This window comes from Trichogramma pretiosum, unplaced genomic scaffold (genome assembly GCF_000599845.2).
Source record: "Trichogramma pretiosum strain Unisexual culture from Peru unplaced genomic scaffold, Tpre_2.0 scaffold18, whole genome shotgun sequence".
NCBI lineage: Eukaryota > Metazoa > Arthropoda > Insecta > Hymenoptera > Trichogrammatidae > Trichogramma > Trichogramma pretiosum.
In genome coordinates this window covers 1,020,651-1,042,233 of record NW_019641681.1, presented here as the reverse complement: position 1 = coordinate 1,042,233, position 21,583 = coordinate 1,020,651, and the positions used below count along the sequence as shown (strand labels likewise).

At 39.4% G+C, this 21,583-nt stretch overlaps 2 protein-coding genes across 2 annotated transcripts; one reads left to right on the top strand and one right to left on the bottom strand.

Moving 5' to 3' along the window:
• Positions 1-788: 788 nt before the first annotated feature.
• LOC106652200 (eIF-2-alpha kinase GCN2) lies at positions 789-6,906 on the bottom strand. Its single transcript, XM_014371006.2, has 13 exons — positions 6,437-6,906; positions 6,164-6,345; positions 5,382-6,081; positions 4,956-5,306; positions 4,233-4,874; positions 3,677-4,166; positions 3,334-3,604; positions 2,799-3,261; positions 2,243-2,731; positions 2,047-2,174; positions 1,560-1,974; positions 1,159-1,478; positions 789-1,076 (listed from the first exon to the last, which is right to left on the bottom strand). Exons 1-13 carry the CDS (start codon positions 6,524-6,526, stop codon positions 950-952), a joined length of 4,668 nt encoding a protein of 1,555 aa, XP_014226492.1. The 5' UTR covers positions 6,527-6,906; the 3' UTR covers positions 789-949.
• A 2,092-nt stretch (positions 6,907-8,998) lies between these two features.
• LOC106652327 lies at positions 8,999-21,566 on the top strand. The gene is made up of 12 exons (XM_014371225.2): positions 8,999-10,107; positions 10,682-10,844; positions 10,951-11,547; positions 11,611-13,002; positions 14,745-14,891; positions 14,976-15,549; positions 15,616-15,869; positions 15,947-16,480; positions 16,549-17,805; positions 17,874-20,346; positions 20,424-20,674; positions 20,749-21,566. The coding sequence occupies exons 1-12, from the start codon at positions 9,896-9,898 to the stop codon at positions 20,911-20,913; spliced, it is 8,019 nt and encodes a 2,672-aa protein (XP_014226711.1). The 5' UTR covers positions 8,999-9,895; the 3' UTR covers positions 20,914-21,566.
• The last annotated feature ends 17 nt before the right edge of the window (positions 21,567-21,583 follow it).

Genomic DNA, 21,583 nt, shown 5'->3' with positions numbered 1-21,583 from the left:
ACGTTTCATCACGTAGCTATATAGAACGATATCAAAAAGAAAACGCATGATAGTACAATTATTCTTGTTACATCATGTAACTAAATCCAAGGCTTATACGGACTCACCTTGCACGTCGAATATATTTTTAAGCTCGAGTGTATTCACGGTACTCGAGAAAACTTATGCTATTATTTTAATGAGTCGAGGAAATTATTTTTATCGTACAACCTGTACGGGCCATTGTAAGGTGTATCAGGTTCATCTCGATCAATCGACTCGAGATGGTTTGTACGTGGACATATGCGTGACAAACGTTGGGTGAAAGCCTTTTACTCGTTCAGTCCGAACGACTATTAATGAGAGTCGAGGCTTTAATGTGTATACATCTCATTAAAACTCGCCTCTGACTTGTGTAAGGCACTTCGTAGAGGCTGTTTTCATTCGAGAAGCACACCGCTGCTCCAAACGAGTTCTATTGATGCTGGTATAAAAATTTGAATTTTACCTTTCTATTATCGAAGTACCTTTCAAGCGCATGACTCTTATTTCTAAAAACTGCATCTGGCAATGCCCAAAATTACGATAAAAATAAATCTTTACGATTAAAATTTTAGTAGATAAATAATAAAGTTAACTGGATTAGTTTTTTATTTGTTTTTATAATTTACAGAAATCAAAACGATTATTAAAATTTAAAAAATAACTGAACTATGTAATAGAAAAGTTTGAATTCTTGCTTTCATAAATTTCTCAGAATATGAATAGATACTATTACAAGTTAAATAATTAGGCATTAGAGATCGAGTAAGAATTACTTCTAAATATATTCATTTGAAAAATAATTTTATTAAAAAATTATTCTCTCCGGACACTATCTTAAATTTATATTGTACAATAAAATATATATCTATAAAAAATTGGAGAATTGCTCCTAAAATCAGTCTTTGAACATTACTTGTACCATTATTCAAGTAAGTATACCCCACTTGTGGTAATTCAGATTATATAGAATCAACTGCACTGTAGGTTTATTTGTCTTTGCTTCCCATATTGCATCCGTAATAGTTTTTATGTATTTTTTTCTATGAGAGTTTCTGCAAAAAAATAGAAATATTTTATTAATACATTGAAAACTATTCAAGTTTTTTCTTTCTTAAATAAAATTAAAAACATTACAGCTCCATAATACTCTGAACGAGTTTCTGAAACTTTTCCTGTTTCAGAGATCCAAGGCGGGATATGGATCTAAAAGCATTCGAGTCTACACGTATGCAATAACACTCAACACTAAGATGTGGCTTAGTTTTTTGTAAATTCTGTAAATGCGCGCTTAAAGTTTCAAGTATTTGGGTTTCAAGGTCTTGATCTACTTCATCATCCTCCGAATTCCACTTTATGTCTATATTGAATGGTTTAGGAGTCGAAAAACTGTTTGATCGATTCATGGACGAAGAATCATCTTTTTGATTTAATGGATTCAAAAATTGATCAAAGTCCTGAGATAAATGCAAGTAATTAATTTAACGAGTTAATTGTTATGTATTTAAAAATTTCAAGTCAAATTATGTTAAACTTACCTGCACTTCTACTTCGTCTACGTTGTGTATATGTTTTCTCAGTGGCGACCATATGAATACTTTTTTTGAAGGGGGTTTCAGTATAATTGCTTGCTTGATCCCCATTTCTTTGTAAAATTTGTTAGCCTCATCTATTTTATCAAAATTCGTATGATAAACTTTGTAGCCCCCAAAGCGCAATTTGGATAAAACATAGTACAATTCAGGTAATTGTTGATCGACTTCACCGCCTATTACAGAAACGAGAACATCAGCTAAAATACCAAAGGGTTGCTCTTGATCCTCATGATACTTGACACAAAATGAGGTAATGACGTCTAAATTAATACTAATTCCTGTAGCATACTGTTTGCATTGATTGACTTGTGGAACATAATTCACTCTGTCACGAAAGTTTTTAAGCAGTTTATCGTACCTAAAATAATGTTCATTCTATGAAATGAAATGCTTCACAACATTCATAAACCATACATCTAATGTAAATTACCTGCCACCGTATGCAACGGTTTCATGACGACCTTTCATTTTACTAAGAAAACAGAACATTAATCCGTTATATTTATTTATGTTGTACGCATACAGTGGACCCAAAATCACTTTGGGTGGTGGGAATGGCTGAAATAAACGAATGTTTTTTATATATTTTTTTTTTATAATTATATTGTGCAATGTTAAATTCGTACCGTTTGTGTAGTAAAACCGTTCATATAACTTTGTATGCCCTTTATCAATCGATCGATTTCTTTGAATCCCTCCTGCGCTAATTTGTGTTTAGTCCCTCCCCATCCATTTACCAATTTTCTCATATCAGATATGTTTGACGTCTTTGTAAATCTCATAAGTTTCTCTATGACTTGATCGGGAAGACATAAACTCACTAGACGTGCTTTAATAACCCGAAGCCAGTACTTGTCAGACGGTATCACGTCCAAAGCGTTCTTAGCGTCTTCAAGCATTTGCTCCTCAACTCCACAATGCGTTAACACGGCGTCTAGCAAAGATGTGTGATTGACTCGCACGATCACATCACAATCTCTCATGGCAGGAATCTGATCGAATATCTCCAGCACTATGCAGATCAGTTCTACATCGGCCGAAGGATTTGGGGCTGCAGAGATTTTGTCGAATGCTGCCTCAAGAGTTTCTTCAGGGTGTTTGGACACATGTTTCCTCTACAAAGTAACATTATTATGAAAAAGAAAATTAACAATCCAAAATATAAACCTGATAAATACCAACCTCGTGATTGTATACTCGATCGATTGAATACCTATTAAGGTTTGTAATTCCATTGTAGGCGACGAATCTCGCAAAAGCAATACGAAGATCACACGGAAGTGACACTATTCTTCCATGGTAAGTCATCATTTTGTATAAAATTCTATTTTCTTTAATACCGTTCGGTTCAGGGAACAATAGATTTGTATGATCTGGTACACCACCGTACTTTTCAAATATTTTAACGACCACGAGTTTCACAGCTTCTCGTTCCTTGTTGTATTTCACAGGCATTTCGACTGTATGAATCTCATCCTTTGTCATGTTCATAGTATAGACAAGATCGTATTTTAATTCATAATTCTGCTCGAAAATATTCTTGATTGTGGTTTCATCCGCGGAGTTAAACTTGTCCATAATATACTTCGATTCTAGAAGTTGTTGTGACGTGGGTCTCTGTTTGGGATCATGATTCAATAACCAACTGCGAGGAATCCACACGAATTAAAACAATTATACAAACGTTAATCTCAAGACTATAAAGCAATTAACTTACCGCAAAAGGTTTGCTTTGGTTTTCATTTCAGCCGTACTCCACTCTTTAGGTAAAATTACTTCTTTTGACCTCAATTTTTGAATTGATAAGGCACGTTCCATACCGGTCGTAGGTGCACGACACATTTCAAAAAATATAATTCCTAAACTGTAGATATCTACCTTTTGATTATAAATCGCTCGAGAGTTTTTAGAATTCAGTTCGGGGGCTGAATAAGACGCGGTACCGATTTCTCCAGTTAGAGACCCAGCGTATCCATTTGCTGACATTTCTGCAGACAAGATACGTGCCAGTTAGAATAAAAAAAAAAAATAACAAAAGAAATAGCAAAGCGACAACTTACCTATATTTAATTGCCCTTGTTTTTCCACTGTATCTCCGTTCTGAGCAGCATTAGTGCCGTGAGTATGCTGCGACAGCATGCTGTTTGTAGCCAATCCAAAGTCCCCGATTTTTACGTGATCGCTGCTATCCAAGAAAATGTTGGCTGGCTTCAAGTCTCTGTGAATCATACTCTGCTCATGAATGTGTGCTAGACCTTCGATTATTTCACGAAACAATCGCCAGAGTCTGGGTTCATTTCGGTAGAGATTATGTTCGATGGCTGTTGCAAGTGTACTCTTCTCACAAAATTCCATTTGAATGTACATAACAATAATTCTTTTAGATGTTTTATTATCGGGTCCCAAAGAATTCTCCGTGGCTTCTTCTGGTTGTTCACTGCTTAATCTTCTACCGCTTAATGGAACTCTCCCTGGCGATCTATTCGATCCGCTTTCGAACACTATAAAGTTTCCTTCCGAAATTGTTCCTGTATTCGATGCTTTCGAATACTATAAAAATATATATTTACAATTTGAGAATGAAACGATATCTTATATATTTTTTATGTAATTTACCTCGGTTTCGGATAACGATTCACCTGCTTCATCTCTGCTATTAATATCGCCATCTTCATCGTCGTCATCTTCGTCGTCGTCATCGTCATCTTCATCGTCATATTCTTCTACTGCACCATCTACTGCATCTTCATCGTAGAATTCGTCTTCGTCATTTTGCATTAGAATCCAAGGCAAGCCTAGAGAAGTTTTATCTTTAGGATCCACGATAGACTCCTCTATCCATGATGTATAATATCTCACAACATTATCGTGATTAAGTCGAGAAAGCAATTTCACTTCTCTTATAATTTTTTTATTCATTGGCCCTTCTTTTTTGGGTAAACGAATGATCTTGATGGCGTAATAACGTCCATCCAATTTGTTTTGAGCTTTTAAAACCGAGCCAAAACCTCCTTTGCCCAAAAATGTGAAATTACAGAACTCTTCTATCAAACGCGAAGTTTTATTGAAAATACCGGTGTCTATGATCGGTAAACTCCTATTGTGATCGATTGCGATGGAGTGACTTAAAGCAACGATTTGCTTTAGTGATTCTTCCATTACATAGTCTTCTATAAATTCATGTTTAAGTAATTGTGTTGCTGACCAACGTTCCTTCTCAATTGCTAGTGCCTTGCGTAGAAAATCATCCAACGACCGCTGCCCGTCAAAAAAAAAATTTCATTAAAATTGTACACATTGCATTTTAAAAACTAATATTAAGAATATGAGATTCATTACCGAAATATTTGCAGGCAAAGTTATTGGGTCAGTTAAGGGAACCTTAAGAAAAGTTAATATTAAACGACCCAATCGACTAACATCTTTCAATTTTTTTGTTTCTACTTTTTCTACATCTTCATCAAATTTTAATTTACAAAGATCAGTGAGTTTTTTTTCAATTGTGTAATCGTTTATTTGGATTCTGTTATCACTTAAAAGCAAGCTTGATTGTTTAAGACTGTCATGAGTTAAATTTTTAGCATGTAGATGTTCCAAAGCCCTCAAAGCAGCCTTTGTAAAACTTTGGATGATATTTTCATTGTAAATAGATCCAAACACATTTTCATAAGAAAACAACATAACAGGGCACTGAAAGAAAAGTGATATTAATATATATATTAATATAAAATGTTCTGAAAATTTGAGAAAAAAATTTTAAATTACAATTTCTTTTAGAATATAAATCCTAATTATTTCATCGTCAATAAATGATTCGATACCCAAGTACTTGGCTAAGTTTGGATGATTCATTTTTTGCACTATTTTAAAATCTTTTTCTATACTTGTAATAATTTTTTGAATTTTTGGTAACTGATTAGATGAATATGCCAAACTCCATTTACTTAGGCACAGTGGCTCAAGAGAATCCACATCTGCAGCTTTAAATATAATTGAGCCATCTTCATTATGTTTTATGCACTGAATTCGTTTAACCCTTATGTTTGCATCATTGAAATTAATTATTTCAGGATCATCATTATGTTTACATTTAGTTGGCTCTTTATATTTATCTTGTACACCTTGAAAATTTGTAAACTGATTGGAATCAGAACGTAAATAATAAGATTCTTTTATGACAGAACGACATTCTGATAGAACATTTTTTAGCATCTTGCGATTCTCTTCTTCTATTTGCTGTTCTTTTTCCTGTATTAATTTTTCATTTCTATGTAACATGGCATCATGAAAACTCTTGTGGGCTGGTTTATTAAATGGACTGAGAAAAGATTGGACTACTTGACAAAGGTCAAAAATCATAACGCTGCCTTTTTTCTGTTCAGCCAACTCATACAATTTAGAAAGTAGTTTATCTAAGTTTTTATCAGATACTCCTTTGGCATTTTGAAAAGAGAGTTTAGGAACACTAAAATAGAAGAATAAAAAATGCTAACTAATAATTATAAACAATGATTGAAAGTAAAATTACTGAACACTTGAAATCTTACTCATTGGGATAATTAGGTCCACACTCCACTTTAAGATCAACTTGTGCATGAATCTCCAATTTACCCTCCAAGGAAGTATTTCTTTGTGGCCAGAGATTGATGGCGTACTGCATGGGTTTCCATTTTTTCTTATTCTTATTATTTTTACCTCGTAAATCGCGCATTTGACCGCAGTAAATGGCCTGTAAAAGCATGTTAAAGACGTCAATTCAATAAAATAGCAGTGACAAATTACGAGTGTGATCCACCGGTCTAATTAACAAACGAACTCACGCTTAAGGCATCGAACTCGTCCAATTGTTCGCTCTTGCATTGTTGCTCCGTCAACTTTTTAACTTTATAACAACCATTTGACTTGGCCATTTTACCAAACGATATTTATAAAAGCACCACTTTTCACGCACTTCGATTCAAATCAATCGAGTAAAAAAATTAAATTCGGAGTCCGAAGACCGGTCGGTCGTGCACACAACGATTGTATGATCGCACCAAAACTTCTAACCCAAACACACCGGATCTGTGCTTGTAAACACCTCGGTCAGTTTCGTCATCTACCAAACACGAGCCGTATAAGCATACTAGTTGGAATCAATGGCCTCTCTCTCTCGCTCTTTCTCCTTCCATGCGTCTACCCAGCAAGATACCTTAAATCGAGATACACTTATAAACGCTGCCACAAATCGACTCTAGACTCGTATCCAATTATGAAAATCCAGCGTTTTAACTGTAGCAGTAGTGGTAGCGCGTATCGAGAGGTTGCGTGTGATTCCGGCGCGAGCTCGACACAGCACAGACACGTGGATGTGGCAGTTAGCTTTTAGCGCTGCTTTGCGTTATCATGATCATTATTACGAGCAGACTCTGTGCCCTGTGCACGCATGCATATATATGTATAGGTATATTGCGTGCGTATGTATATAAAACTGGCTATGTACGCAAGCTGACATCGACACATTCCACGCGAGCTCTGCTCTCTCGCGATCCAATGCTTATCGCGTGCCTTCTCCTCGAGTCGTGGCGCGTTTCAAAACAAAAAATAATAATACAAGAGAATCGCGAAGCGCGCGGTGGCGGCGTCGTTTTTCGATTTCTCGGAATGATTTATGCTCGCGACTCGTTGGTCAGAAAAAGTTTATCGAAGATAGCTCTATTATAATTAAATTGACAAACAGATGGTGGCACTTGCCATCATAACACACGACGAATCGAATGCCGAAACAGTAGTTTTCGTCGTGGCCGCGCTAACACGTCTCGACTTTGTTATTTTTTATATATAATACAGTAGATGCCAGAAGTATAAACAGCTGCGAGACTCAACAATTATAATTACGATATAGACGAAGAGAGTCTTTTGTTTGTTTTCGATAGGAGGTCAGGTCGAGCGGTTATTCGCGATAAATAATCCCCGCGCGCGTTACGTTACGTCTACATCTACGCGACTCCGACTCCGACGTGTCCGGAAATTACTCACCGTTTTATACAGAAATGCGGGCACTTCGTTATTATTATACGATGATGATAGGCACGCATGTAATACGATAATACACACGATCGAGAAGTTTTGATAATAAAAGCATGCCGCGTAAGTATATAAGTTAAGTATATTAGCCGCATCATGTGCGCAAGTTGCGCAGCAGCGTGTATAATCGTCCGTCTCGGATTGATACTTTTACCAATGGTCTCGCGCGCGCCGCGCACTTGTTTTTATGTAAAACGAATCGCGTCGTTTAATGCTGCTGCCCTGCCACCATGTACCAATTACCATGGGGTCTGTGTCGGCGCGCGCGTAACATTCCAGAGTCGTAAATACATTATATATCTATAGCGCAACAACATAACTGTATGGAAAGTGGGTCAGCTAGCCAGCCAGCCAGCGATCTAGACGCCGACGACGACGACGATGGCGGAACAGCGGCGTCGACGACGTCGACCGCCGCACTTTACCCGTATTTATATTTGTACGCGATTATAAAACGCACACGATACGAGAGGAGGAAACTCACTCTCTCTCGCGCTCCGTAGACTGTCTCGACTAGCTATATAGGTAAACAGCCTCTATGCAAGCGACGAGTACAAAACTACGTACTAATGTCGCTCTCTCTCTCTCTATTTCTCTCACGAAAATATGTACATATAGACAGCGCGGAGTAGGTACAGCCGATTAAAAATAGTTATCTCATTCATGGGACGCCGTCGTCTATGTATCGCGCGCGCGAAGAGAAGAGCACACAAGTCTCTTTGCGTCTTTTAAAGAACACATCTTTTGCTACTCTTTTTCTTCTGCGTGCCAGGCCGCGCGATCATCGCATGTCGTCCGTCGCCGTCGCTGCGCGCGTATGTTGACCCTGCCCCGTGTGGAGTTTACATATACAGTACTCTATACGCAGCATTAAAGGCATAACATAAACGCTTGCGCGCTCCTGTCTCTCTTTCGCGCAACTTCGCACAGACGGTGCATCTGCACTCGCGGCATAGCAGTCTGATCGTAAACGCGCGTATATTTACGTAGTAATAGTAGTAGTAGTAGTCTGCAACACCACCACCTACGCCGCCACCACCAGACAGCGTATTGTTATTGTATCAGTGAGTATACGCAGACTGTATACATACAGAACGCGCCGCGCCCGCGCCTATAATATTATAATATACTCGTACGCGCAAAACGTGGGTGAACTGCTGCTAGCTGCCGAAGGAGGATTCGGCGCGAGTGCGCAAAGACGCGCGTGTTTCTCTCTCCTCTCTCTGTCTCCTTCTTTCGCTTGTATACTCTCTGCTCTGCACGGTGCAACGCACACAGACAGACAGTACACAAACTCTATCGGTGTATTAGTGCGTGTGTACGAAATTATATATACGCTGCAGTGGTGTACTACGTAGTAACGTATAGTATACGAGACGGGCGCTGCTGCCGAGGGTAGTGCAATATTGGCGCGCATGCCTTGCACAATGACGTTTCAAAACAACAAAGCTACTCGCTGATATTTACTGACTGCCTTCTGATTGCTGTGCTGTGTCAAGAGTGTTGTGTGTTATTTTTCCTCGTTGGCTATATATATGATATCATCGTCGCAGCATAGGCCTCCCGAGCTGTATAGAGCGCGCGACTCATGGAGATAGATCTCTCTATACGCATCTGCCCATCTTCGTCGTGCAAAAGCAGCAGCAGCGGCGGCAGACTGACGCAGATTCTCGTGGACCTCGTGGCCCTCTGCTGTAGTGTATATCTCCTAATAGTGCTTTAGCCGTTGACTGGCTGTGCCCTCGTGCATTTTATTATATACATAACATACGAACGTCAATTTGTGCCGTGTGCGTGCGTGTGTGATTTGTGCAGTGTGCATACTACATATACGACACGTTTGACTCATCGAGAGAAGTGCCTAGAGAGACAATAATAAACGTTCTGTTATACACAGCTCGATAATATATCGCCACAACGAGCTTGAAACGCAGTTGTGGTCTGCACGAGCGCTAGCGCGGGTGAGGCCGCAAAAATCTCTTTGCTTTTAACACGCGCGCATATTGCGTTGGTGCATGCATGCTGCACATGCGAGCATGACTCCACCCCTCGCGCGTACTATCGTAAGGTGGTAAATAAACACAGAGAATGTGCAGTCTGGCGCGCGCGTGACTGCCGTAGTACAACTACTACCCTACATGTGCTGTTGTTTGGCCGTTGTCCGGCCAATGTCCAGCTAGCTCGAATGCGAGTGTCGAGCGCTTACGCACGCCATGTCCAACGACGCGACGTCGACGTCCGCCGTCCTCGTGGACGAACATCGTCGTCAGCCGATGCAGCAACATCTTGACGTCGACAAGTGCATCGCGGCGAGGTTATGGTACACGTCCACCGTCGCCCTGGGACTCGTGAGCGATCTGCACCACAACGCCTCGTGGTCCAGCGAGGACCTCCTGCGTTCCAACGGACTCATCGATGCTAATCTGTAAGTCGTCGCGCGTGCATGGGAATTCCCCGTAGTTGACGGGTTGCAGGGCGCGCGCTCGATGCATGCATAACATATACACAGACACACGTCATGAGTTTTCGCGGGCCCACACCTTTTCGAGCGTGTGTCGCTCTCTCTCTCTCGTAGCCATTTTTTTTCTCTTCTTTTCATTTCAAGGTTATGCTGTTTATAAATATACGCACATGCATGCATGTGCATGGGCGCTGCTGCTCTGCTGTTACGAGGCTGCTGCTGGCTTGCCTGCTTGTTCGCTCGCTTGCTTGTGTGCAGGCAGCAACGTAAGAAAGCTTAGTCATAGTAGAGCAGCAGCAGTTACTACGACGCACGTTGCGCTGTGTATATAATATTGCGCGCGCTCCACATTTGTACGCGCTCCGTATTTACGCTTTATCGCTCGAAAATACGCCGAGACATGGCATAGGCATTTAATATGTGACACGACGATACGAGTACGCGCGAAAAACATACACAACACAACGCACAACACATCCGCGATTTCGAAAAAAGCTTAATGTTACGTTAATAATGATGATAAAAAATACTCTTGCAGAAATGCGACTGACGATACGGAGCAATGCGAGTGGATCGCCAATGTTGTGTCGCTTTGCTTGGACAAGCGTAACGCTGCCAAGGCGAAAGAAAATTTGGGATTCGCGCAGTTCAAATTGAACTTGACACTGATTAGAAACGATCGCTCACAAGTCGTTGAGAAAGTATGCCTCACTACACCTTTTAATAAAAGATCTTTTGAAAAAAATTGTTTTTAATAATGTTGTTGTTTTTTTTTTATTTATTTATTTATTTTTTTTTTACTAACAGGAATTGTTACAATTGTTTGAAGATATTCTCAAAGTGAGACGCAGTGAAAAAATATGTACAAACAATATATCGAGTGAGTCATCTCAATATTTAGAAAATAGTTTGTGCACAACACCGGCATTGACAAGTTGGCTCATCAATGAATTGTTACAAATATGGCCTACTTCAGACTTTCCTAGTGATACTGTTATCCAGGATCTTTATTTGAATGTACTCAAAGTACTCACTGCTAAGGATAATCTCAACAAGAATCTAGGTGTACTTTTATGCTTATTATCAAAATTAAATCTCTCAGAAGTCAAAGAAAAAGAGTTAGTGAAATGGCTTTATCCATGTCTACTTGAACTACGTGACTCTGAACAAATAGAATTAGCTCTATATTCTAGAAAAAATATGACTTTATTAGAGGAATGGCACAAATTTCTTGACATTACTAACTTGAGAATGTTACCATTAAATAGTTTAGAAAATGCTCAAAAAGTAAGCTATCTATTATCAAGTGCAGATGGTAATGATTCAAACAATCCAAATCTGAATGCAAAGGAGCTTACGTTCCGAACAATTACAAGAGGTGTCCACTGGCTTCTAGACATATTGGTAAGTTATAATATAACTAAAAAAAAATGTTTAGTACAAAAATTAATAATTGATTTTGTACAGGATACGTGCTTGACACTACTTGAGAATGGCGACTATGAGAAAACTTCTAGGATTCTATCCTGTCCACAGTTGGGAACCCTCTGGCCTTCCTTACTTCTGCACTTTCTACATAATTTGTCTAATCCACAAGTCACTGCCCAATCAGAAGCATGGTCAAAAGAGCAAAGAATTTGCGAATCCTTCAAGTTTTTGCTAAATAAGTGTTGTTACAGTCAATATGAAAACGACGAACCAGTTTTGATGAATCTGAATGCACGTCTGAATAGCGATTTCTCGGTCGTCAAATGGATTCTCGCTTACCGTCAGCAGCACCAATCGATTTCCGTCGATCAGAATCTATCGATTAAATCGATATTTGCCTGTCTGCAGGACTACTGCATCTTGACAGTCATGAAGCGCAGCATTAACATTCACGAGTGCGCGACTTCGGATCTTCAACCTCTGCTCAAAGATCGCCCGGACGAGAAGCGAGTTTTCAATTCATACAAGGCCATGCAAGCCGCGCTCAAAGCCATCCTAACCGATCATTCCAACGCGAAATTTAGCACTGCCAGTGACGACGCTCGTAATTATTACGTCGAGTGTGAATCCCTCGTTAATGGAATCTATCCGCTTTCGACGCGAATCGAAGTGATCGAGAACATATTCTCAATGCTGTTCCTACGATACGACTCGCATTTCGAATTCCACGAGGGAAATTCTGAAGAAGACTACTGCCCCGAGACTACGCTCGATGGTACGGGAAAGGAGAGCTCGGCTCACGAGACTCGCGACGAAGCTCCGAAACCCCTCTACGGCTTCGTGTGCAACAAGCACAGCGTGAAAAGGCTTGCAAAACACTTGAAACTCTGTGTGATGCAAACGAGCGTGGAGTTTGCCAAATTACAGCGAGAGCTCGATGCTCAAGATTTCGAATCAATCAAAAAGAGCATAAGCTCATTGGACAGTGCATTAGCCGATTTGTTTTGGCGTTTGGAATTACTCACGAGTTCCGAATTCGTCGAGAGCAACGATGTAGACGAGGTAGACACCCCAATGACGATCGATGAAAACGAGACTCACGCTCTCATCGAGAAGTCAAGTCCGTCGACGAGATTACGCAGCAAGTCGTTGTTCTACAATCGGCGGAATTACAGCTCTTCCGAGGAGTTGGATCAAGAGACGAGACTGAAGGTCGACACCGACTTTTCTTCGGAAACAGGCTCGACCGACGCCAGTACGAAGCGTCGCAAGAAGCACAAGAGTCATCTGGCCGCCTCGTCAGAAAATTTAACAGCGGCTAAAAATCACAATTCGCGATACATCATCAATCTCATGCTGGCATCGAAAGAGAGTTTGGCCCTGCAATGCCTCTGGAAGGCAGACTACGTCAGAGCTCAACAAGTCATATCGGTAAGTCACATTCACAGATGCCTAATGGCGCTTTCGAAATCGGCGTAGGCATCCTCTTCGTATAGCGTCGCCTCGTACTTGATCGGTGCTTGTTCCTCGGCCTTTTCTTTGCCCTTGGGTATCTTCTCGACCAAAATACCAGGAGGATTTTTCGCGTAATACTGCTTCTCGTAGTCGATCATGCGGTAGGGAAAACAAGACTTACAGCGACAGCAACAGCAGCACCAACCTGACGACAAAATAACGATAAGCCGGCGCTAGACGCGATATCGGATGATTCAACTTTACCTCGGGTACACCAACACGGAACGGCAATAATAACGTATATAATCAACCAGACCTTCAAGATTTTCCAGAGGCGCGCGGCACTCGTGCGTTTTTGAATGGAATCGGACGATTTTACGAGATCATCGAAGGCGCACTCGAGCGCAGTCACTCCGTACTTGAAGCCCTTGAAGTTTGAGCAGTTTTTCGGTTTTTTTATGTCCAATTGTTTTTTAAGTAATTTCTTCATCGTCGATTGAATCTCTTCCTCGCTATACTTGAAAGTTATTTCATCGACCGTAATATTTTCAATATCTGCACTGTATTCGGGCATTATACGTTCGTATTCCATTGGTGCTTCTGTAGTCGTGGTAAGTTCTGTCGCTTTGTTTTGCCCTTCATTTTTCGTAGTATCCACCGTCGTTTCCCAACTTCCGGTTGTTTTAAACTCATTACTTCCAAATATCGTAGTCGCTGTTTCTTCGCTCGCTGTATTCGTACTAATATTTTGAAAACTTTCGGTTTTTTCGTTTGTTTCGGTCGTTTCATCGGTCATTTTCCACTTTTTAGTCGTTTCATCTGTTGTTTTCCAATTTTCAGTAGTTTCATCCGTTGTTTTGAATTTTTCAGTCGTTTCATCTGTAGCTTTCCATTTTTCGGTCGTTGAAGTCGTTGTTTTCGATTCATGATTTTCCATAAACTCTTTCGACGTAATAGAAGTCTCAGGTTGATCCCAGATCGTCGTAGTTGTCCCTTGTTCAGTTCCTATTGTAGTTTCCTCTGTTGTTTCGGAAATTTCAGTTGTAGTCGTTTTACGGGTAGATGTTGTGGTTTCTTCGAGTTCATCCGCGTCATTAGAAACAGCAGATTTGTCAATGTTTGATTCCCTATCGATACTATTCTCCGTTGTTAATAATGCTTCTTTTTCATTTTCATCGTTTCGTTTTCTTCTCGGGTGTTTAATCGCAGATCTTATCCTCGAGGAAAAATCCTTACCGATATCTATTCTAAATTAAAAATTAAATCAACTCAAATATATCATTTTAACACTTATTGTAGTCCTATTTATACCTTTATTTTTTTTAACGAAGTCAAACGACTCATTTTCGACATTGTTGAATTTAGCAACGAAACGATGCAACTGTTCGTAATTGTCTACTTCTCCATTCCTTGGCTCTATTAAATGCTCGATATCTTTCATCTGAATCATTTCATTTTCCAAGTCATCGTAATCCTCATCATCCGAAGAAATGATAAATGTTCGGCTGTCACGCATGTTTATGACCTATAATTTTTCTAATAATAATAATAATCAATTTACATAATGATATAAATGAAACTTACATCATTATCGTTCGCTTCGATTAGGCGCGAGAAATACATCAAAATTATAACTATGAAAAATACATTGAATTTCGCCATTTCTTTAGCTAATTGAAATCCTATAACCTTTAAAACCGATTTGTTTGCACACGCAGATGTCTGGCCTGAAGAATTCAACCATTGACGGTCACGTTCGATTTTCCAAGGCTATGCAAAACTTCCGTAATGAAATTACGAAACAATTGAATACCAGCGACGCATTAGACTCTACTGCCAAAAGCAAAGAAATTCAATTGTTGGAGGTAAATTTTTATGTTCGAACAATTTTTACTTTTCCTCGTTATTAATTATAAGCCATACAAATAATAATAAAAAAAATTGTACAGAATGTTCGACGCGCAGCTCAAGGTGGTTATCAAACTTCACGTCTGACTAATCAAATCGAAACTTTCATTGCCTCGCAAGAATCTACCGCTCGTCTTTTAAATAGCGATCAGACCGGAGCTCGAGAAATTTTAACGTTTTGCGCTCTGGATCTTGCTTTAACCACCCGTCAATCTTCCACGAGTTTGCTCGAGGTCGCTATGAAGTACTTGAAAGGTTCACAAAAATTGGACAACACGCGCCATTCTGATTTCTTTAACGATGTTTACCGACTTGTTCGTGAAACAAAACTGACCAAGACCGTGCCCGAACTTCTGTTGGATGCCACTTTACCCTTGAACTTGGCCGAGTGGAAGGAAAAATCGAAATTTTGGAAACAACTTTCTGACAAAATTGCAAAGTTTCAAGAAACGCAATTCGTACTCGACGCGGCGGTGGAGAAAAATGACAAAGGTGATTGTATGCTCGCGGGTCAAAAAATATTCCAGGAAATCGTCGACATGTGTGCCGGCGACTATAATTACCTTAAAAAAATTATGTTCCATTTGACGGTTCTGCAATCGATTGTTCCTAATGGTAAGTTTACATTTGTTTTAAATTGATTCAAATTGGACTTATAAAGAACATGTGGTTTTCTTCTAGACGAACGTAGCGCAATAAGTACTGAAACGGCTCTTTTGAGCCAGACTGTGGACTCATACTTAGGACATCAAATATTCGATTTGAATGTCGCTCCTGAAAGTCTAGAAAAAATTGCTAATAAGCTTGGAGTTCATTTAGTTCATAATGTATTAGTTAATTGCTGCCCAAAACTCACTTATAACGACTCGTTATGCTCCGTCAAAAGTGACTCGTGGGGTAGTATAATTTTAAACAAAAATAGTTCCTCTAGAAACGTGAGTAAATTTTAATTTCGATTATAGTAATTAAAAAAACAATTTTCATCCCAAAATTATTTCCATCTTGTTTTCAGTCTGAAAGCCAGGATAAAAATCAGGACCCGAATCAATGCGTCGTTGACATTTTATCGGAGCTCCTTCAAACCATCAAACGATTGTACCCTGATTGTCCTCGAGTATCAAGCAAGGATATGGTCGATTTATGCAAGGACAACGAGATTTTACAAATTTTAGATAAAACTTGTTGTTTTGAAACCTTAGATTTAAGTGAATTGTCAGTTGGCGATCACACTGTAGCATTTTTCCTGAATCTTTGGAATTTACTATTTTTACACGCACTACTTACTGTTTGGGTGTCCGATCTGCCAATCAATTCGTTGAGACATTTCGTATCTTTGTCTTCAATTAATTATTTGATTGGAGATTTAGGGCGTATCTCATTGGCAACTTTGAGATCGAAATTGCTGGGTTCGATGTCATGGGAGCCAGAATATTTTTCCAAAACCGACGATATCAATGAAGTGGCCTGGCAAGACTTGGATCTCGTTCACGATCCTCGAGTTATTTTTGCCATGACTAATGAATTCCATGAATCACCGGCTATTCGCGTAAGTGTAAAAACATTTCTTGTATTAAAAGGCAAAAAGTGCAGAATAAATAATTTTTATTATTACAGATTTATCATCCTGATACGCTAAACAAGGATTTAAATCAAGCTCTGAGCGATTACCTTGAGATATATTGTAAAAAAGATTCAGAATACAACGAAGCATCAAGAGAAGGAAAGCGCCTGTACAAATTTCCTGAAATCGTCGAACGCTACGAAAAGTTTATGGAGATTAATGTATCGAATGTTGATTACAGCAATATGATCATCAATCAGTCTAATCATAACACATCTCTTATACAAAACTACTTTAGTAAATCTGATAAGGTGATGCGTGAATATCAACCTGTTACCGTATCCTACGAAGTCGTTGTTCATTACGATAAACTATCACCTCCAAAGATCGAATCGAGCATGAAACGCAGCACAACCTCGAGCTATTACAACTTAATGTCATGGAGTTCAAGATCGATAAAACCGACAGTTCTGTCATACCTGGAAGATCATTGCTGGTTATTATCGTATCTGGTAAAAAAAATTCACAAAGACATATCGGCATCGATTAGTGACAGTAGCTGCGACAATGCTCAGCGAACTAATTGTTTTGAAAATCATACTAACGCTTCGTGGGTAACTACATTAGCTAATGCCTTATTTGATTGCAACCCAACTCTTGCTAGCATACAAGAAAATATATGTCTGAACGATCTTTGGGAATATTGGGAAAGATGTATTAAAGACGATAGAATTGCCAACTGTCTTGAAGTTATCAATGCTTTACCTCCCAGACTACTTTATAAATATACTGAAGTACAATGTTTAAAGGATAAATTACTCTACCAGTTGATTCATTCTATGGACAGCATAGATGCTAAATTAATTAAGCAATATATTCATCAGATTAAAGATGTTAACGTTTTAGCCCAGACTATTTTATTCAACATGGACAAGTGGCCGGTTCACTTATGCCAAGATGCTCTACATCATGTGATCGACCATAGAAACAAACATAAACTGCCGTCACATTGTCGCTTCCGATTGAATGAAACATTGTGTCGAGTCACAGTCTTTTACAAAATGTTGCCTTTTTGCAAAGGCAAAGAACTCGATTCCCAGGAGGCAACTTGGCACGACGTTGTATATTGTACGGAAAAATCTGACCCAGGTTGCATAGTACATTCTTTGATCGAAGCTGAGAGATACGAATTATGTCTTGAATGGTTGGAGTATCAGGCATTTCCAGTAGAGATGCAGCCTCTGGTAACTCAAGATTTATTGATTGGGTTATTAATAAATGACGATAATAATTTTGAAAATGCTCGTAAGGTAGGTGTATTTCAATATTTAATTTAAAAAATGGATCTTGAATTTTCTAATGAATTATATTTTTACAGTTGTTATCTTCATTACCGGTGAAACAATCCTTGAGAATTTGCAAAGCATCTCTAAAGAAACTTCTTTCGATGAGAGCAATGAAATTTTTATCCGACTGGTTGCTCGAAAATTGCGAAGAGCATCATAAAAATTCCAACTGTAGACTTCGGTTGGGAGTGGAGATGCTCTCTCAAGTCTTATCCAGAGACCGCCCGCATTATCTTTATTTGATTAAAGAACCTCTGCTCCTCATGGAGCAGCTTTTGATGAACTGCAAATTCGAATGTCTTAGTAAGATAATGGATGTGATAGAAAAATTCAGAAATGCGAAGAGAGTCGATTTTCCAGTTGACATCTTCGACAGAATCGTACGATTTTACGCGGCCAAGTCTTTGGATTTTAGAGTATCGACTCATCGCGACGGTTTGGATTTCAAATCTAAAGATTCAAATGCCTGGACGATATCGATAGACAATGACAGTCGAAGTGGCGAATTCATAATGCCGGCCACTGTACCAACCAAAGAGGAATGGGTCTCCAACATGAAAGTTCGGAAGTGTATGTGCTGCCTAGCGGTTACTTTTTCCATGTTCAATCGACGTCACCATTGTCGACGCTGCGGTCGTGTCGTCTGTGCCTCGTGCTCGCAGCAACGTATGCAGGTTCAAGGCTATCCCAAATCGGTGCTCGTGCGTGTCTGTGACGATTGTAAGCATCAAACGGTTCTCATGCAGTCTCAAGGTTCGAGCTCAGCGGCTAGCAGTGTAGTCCTCGAATGCTGGAGACTCAGCAAGGATGACGCTCACAATCGAACTGTTCGAGAGGAATTCTCGTTCGAGCACGCGCCAAACGTATCGCTTTGCTTGGCTATTCTTAGTTTGCATTCCGATCACAAGGCCTACGTGAGCTTTCTATTGGACCGATGCGATGAAATGAAAAAGCTGCTGCAACCCGGACCGGGTGGAAGAGTCAACCCGGAAGTCGATCATGGCTTACTAATCAAGATGATTCGTTCTCTGCTGGTAGCCGTTAAGGTCAAATGTGTAAAGCTCGGACTCAATGCAGGACTCACGCACTGCGATCGATTTTTGTCCCAAGTCGATCTCATCGCAACTCTCGTGCAATCGGACTGCTTGGCTTTGATTCCTACGGACGAAAGCCTGGACGATCACGCATTCAGAAAATTGAGAGACTTGCTCACCGAAAAGGAGCATTGGACTCTAGCGTTGGACGTCAGTACGAAAACTGGTTTGGATACTCAGGGTGTCTGGGCTGCTTGGGGCAAAGCTTGTCTGAAGGCTGGCTATCTCGATCGAGCTCGGACGAAATTTTCTCATTGCATGGAAAAAGTCCTCAACGAAAATCTCGACGACTGGGTTATGTTGGGCTATCCAGATACAGAATTTTCGAGTCGCAGCAGCGAGGAATCCGTAGAAATGCAGCAGAGTCAGCGTCCGTTTGACGACGCGAAAAGCTACTCACCGGGTCGCCGTATCAAACGTCACACGCTCAAAAATCGACCGACCAAAGATCCGCCTCTGTTGGTAGAAATTTTACAAATTTTAGAAAACCAAAGTCAGCTGAGTCCCGATCAGCCAGGATCTCAGCCCAAATCTGCCACTGCGGCTCATGAAATCTTGACGACACTAAACACTTTGAAAGCGGTCAGTCAAGGCCAGTGCTCGTTCGTACACCATTATACCTCGCACAATGTATACTACGAAGAGAGCCTCCACTATCTTCTTACTTACGGCAGCTCCTCGTCGATTTTAGAATTTTATGTGAAGCACGAACAGTTCGAAAAATGCCTCGGCTTCGTCATGGAAAATTGTCTTGAACCCGAACTCTTTTTCAATTCTCTTTATCTGCGCTGCTTGAACATGGGACATACCGAAAAATTGCTCCACGCCATGCGTGCTGATGACGCGAGTTTACTCGCCTGGAAAAAGTATCTCTGCTACACGTGCCACAATCTCGATAAAAAGGGCTATCTCAATACTCTGTATCATTTGCAGCTGTTTATGCGCGACTTTATTCGAGCTGCCATGACCTGCATACGATTTTACAAAAACGAAGCTCGCAATTACACCGATCTCTGTGGAAACGTGCACTTCCTTGTCGACGCGCAAAGACATCTGGAAAGTGAGTTGAGCATCGATCAATTGAGTATTAAAAAAAGGAGAAAAAGTGTGGGCTCGTCGCACAGCGGCTTGACGATGGAGATGGAACCGTCGGAGATTGACAAGCACATCAACACGATCTCCCGACAATTGGAAATCGCAAAATTTTTGGGTAATTCCGAGAGAGAAGGTCGATCGGTCGCTCCGTACCTTAAAATTTTGTATAGTATGGATCAGGTGGATAACACACATTCCATTGAACTTCCAACGTTATTTGGTAACCAACATGAAAAGACTAGACTCGCCGTACTCGCTATTCTCTGTGGACGGGATACGGAGGAAGGATTCGGTATAGCCTTCAGAATAGTACAAGGTAAGTTCTTCGATGACTTTTTCATAAATTTAAAAAAATCAAAGCATAGATATTTGAATTGATTCTTTTTTCTACAGATTATAATTTAAAACAACACAAGGTATATTCTTTGGCGGGCCATGTGTTAGCGTTAGAGAAAAAAGTCAGCTCGATCGAACAGCTGATAAAGTGTTGCCGAAGTTCTGGTGCGCCGGACTCACTAGCTGTCTCTGATCGTGTTTTAACACATTGTGTGAAGCAGTTGTTATCCAATCAAGCTGATTCTCAATCGGACTGTAAAGACAACGTAGATTCTCTGATAAAATTGATCACCGACGTGGAACTTAAGGTAAGAACAATGAGTCGATTATAGTCTCAAAAATTAAAAGAAAAAAATTACAATGATTTGAACTATTATTACAGATAAGCGCGTACATCGAAAGCAAGCAGCTGAAAGCAGCCTACCTTCTTGCTGTAAAAAATCAAAGGGCTTACGATATTAGAAGAATTTTAAAGGAAGCAGATCGTCTCGGTCAGAACGCTATTAGAACAATTTGTACAAAGTGGTTAAAGCAGAATTCTTTATGAAAACGATTATAAAATGATTGTTCATAAAGGACGTAGTAAAAATGAGTTGAATAAATATGGGCTTGATCAAGCTTTTTATTATACTCAAATAGTGTAAGATACGTTGCTCTTGCACGTTAAATAATAATAATTATCAGTTAATTCATTTAAGCAATAATTGCGAATAATAAGTAAAATTTCTATTTTATGAATGTATTAAACCACGTTATTACAATATTACAAATATAGCAATGCTCGGTCGTAAATTAATTAATAACAATTCAAACGACAATATTTATAACTACAATGAAATAACAATTGCTCGAGCGTTACGAGAATGCCAAACCACACAGTGATTCAATGTTAGTGGCACCGTATAATTATAATCATTATTATTTATATTATCATTATACATATACCAAATTTTACTACAGAGATCTGTGATACTCAAATTATTAATTAATCAATGTTAGTGTTTGTTTATGTTAAACTTGTACATTATTATGATAACAAATATTTTAATCATTTTAAGCTGACTAAAATGTATTGATAAATAACAATTTTGACATTGATGGAAAATTGCAATGAAGAATTAAAGCAATAGATAAAAATATTTTCAACTGTCGAAATTAAAAGTGTAAATGTTATTTTTGAAAATCTCTTCAAAAAGTTAAATTGTAAATATGATTGC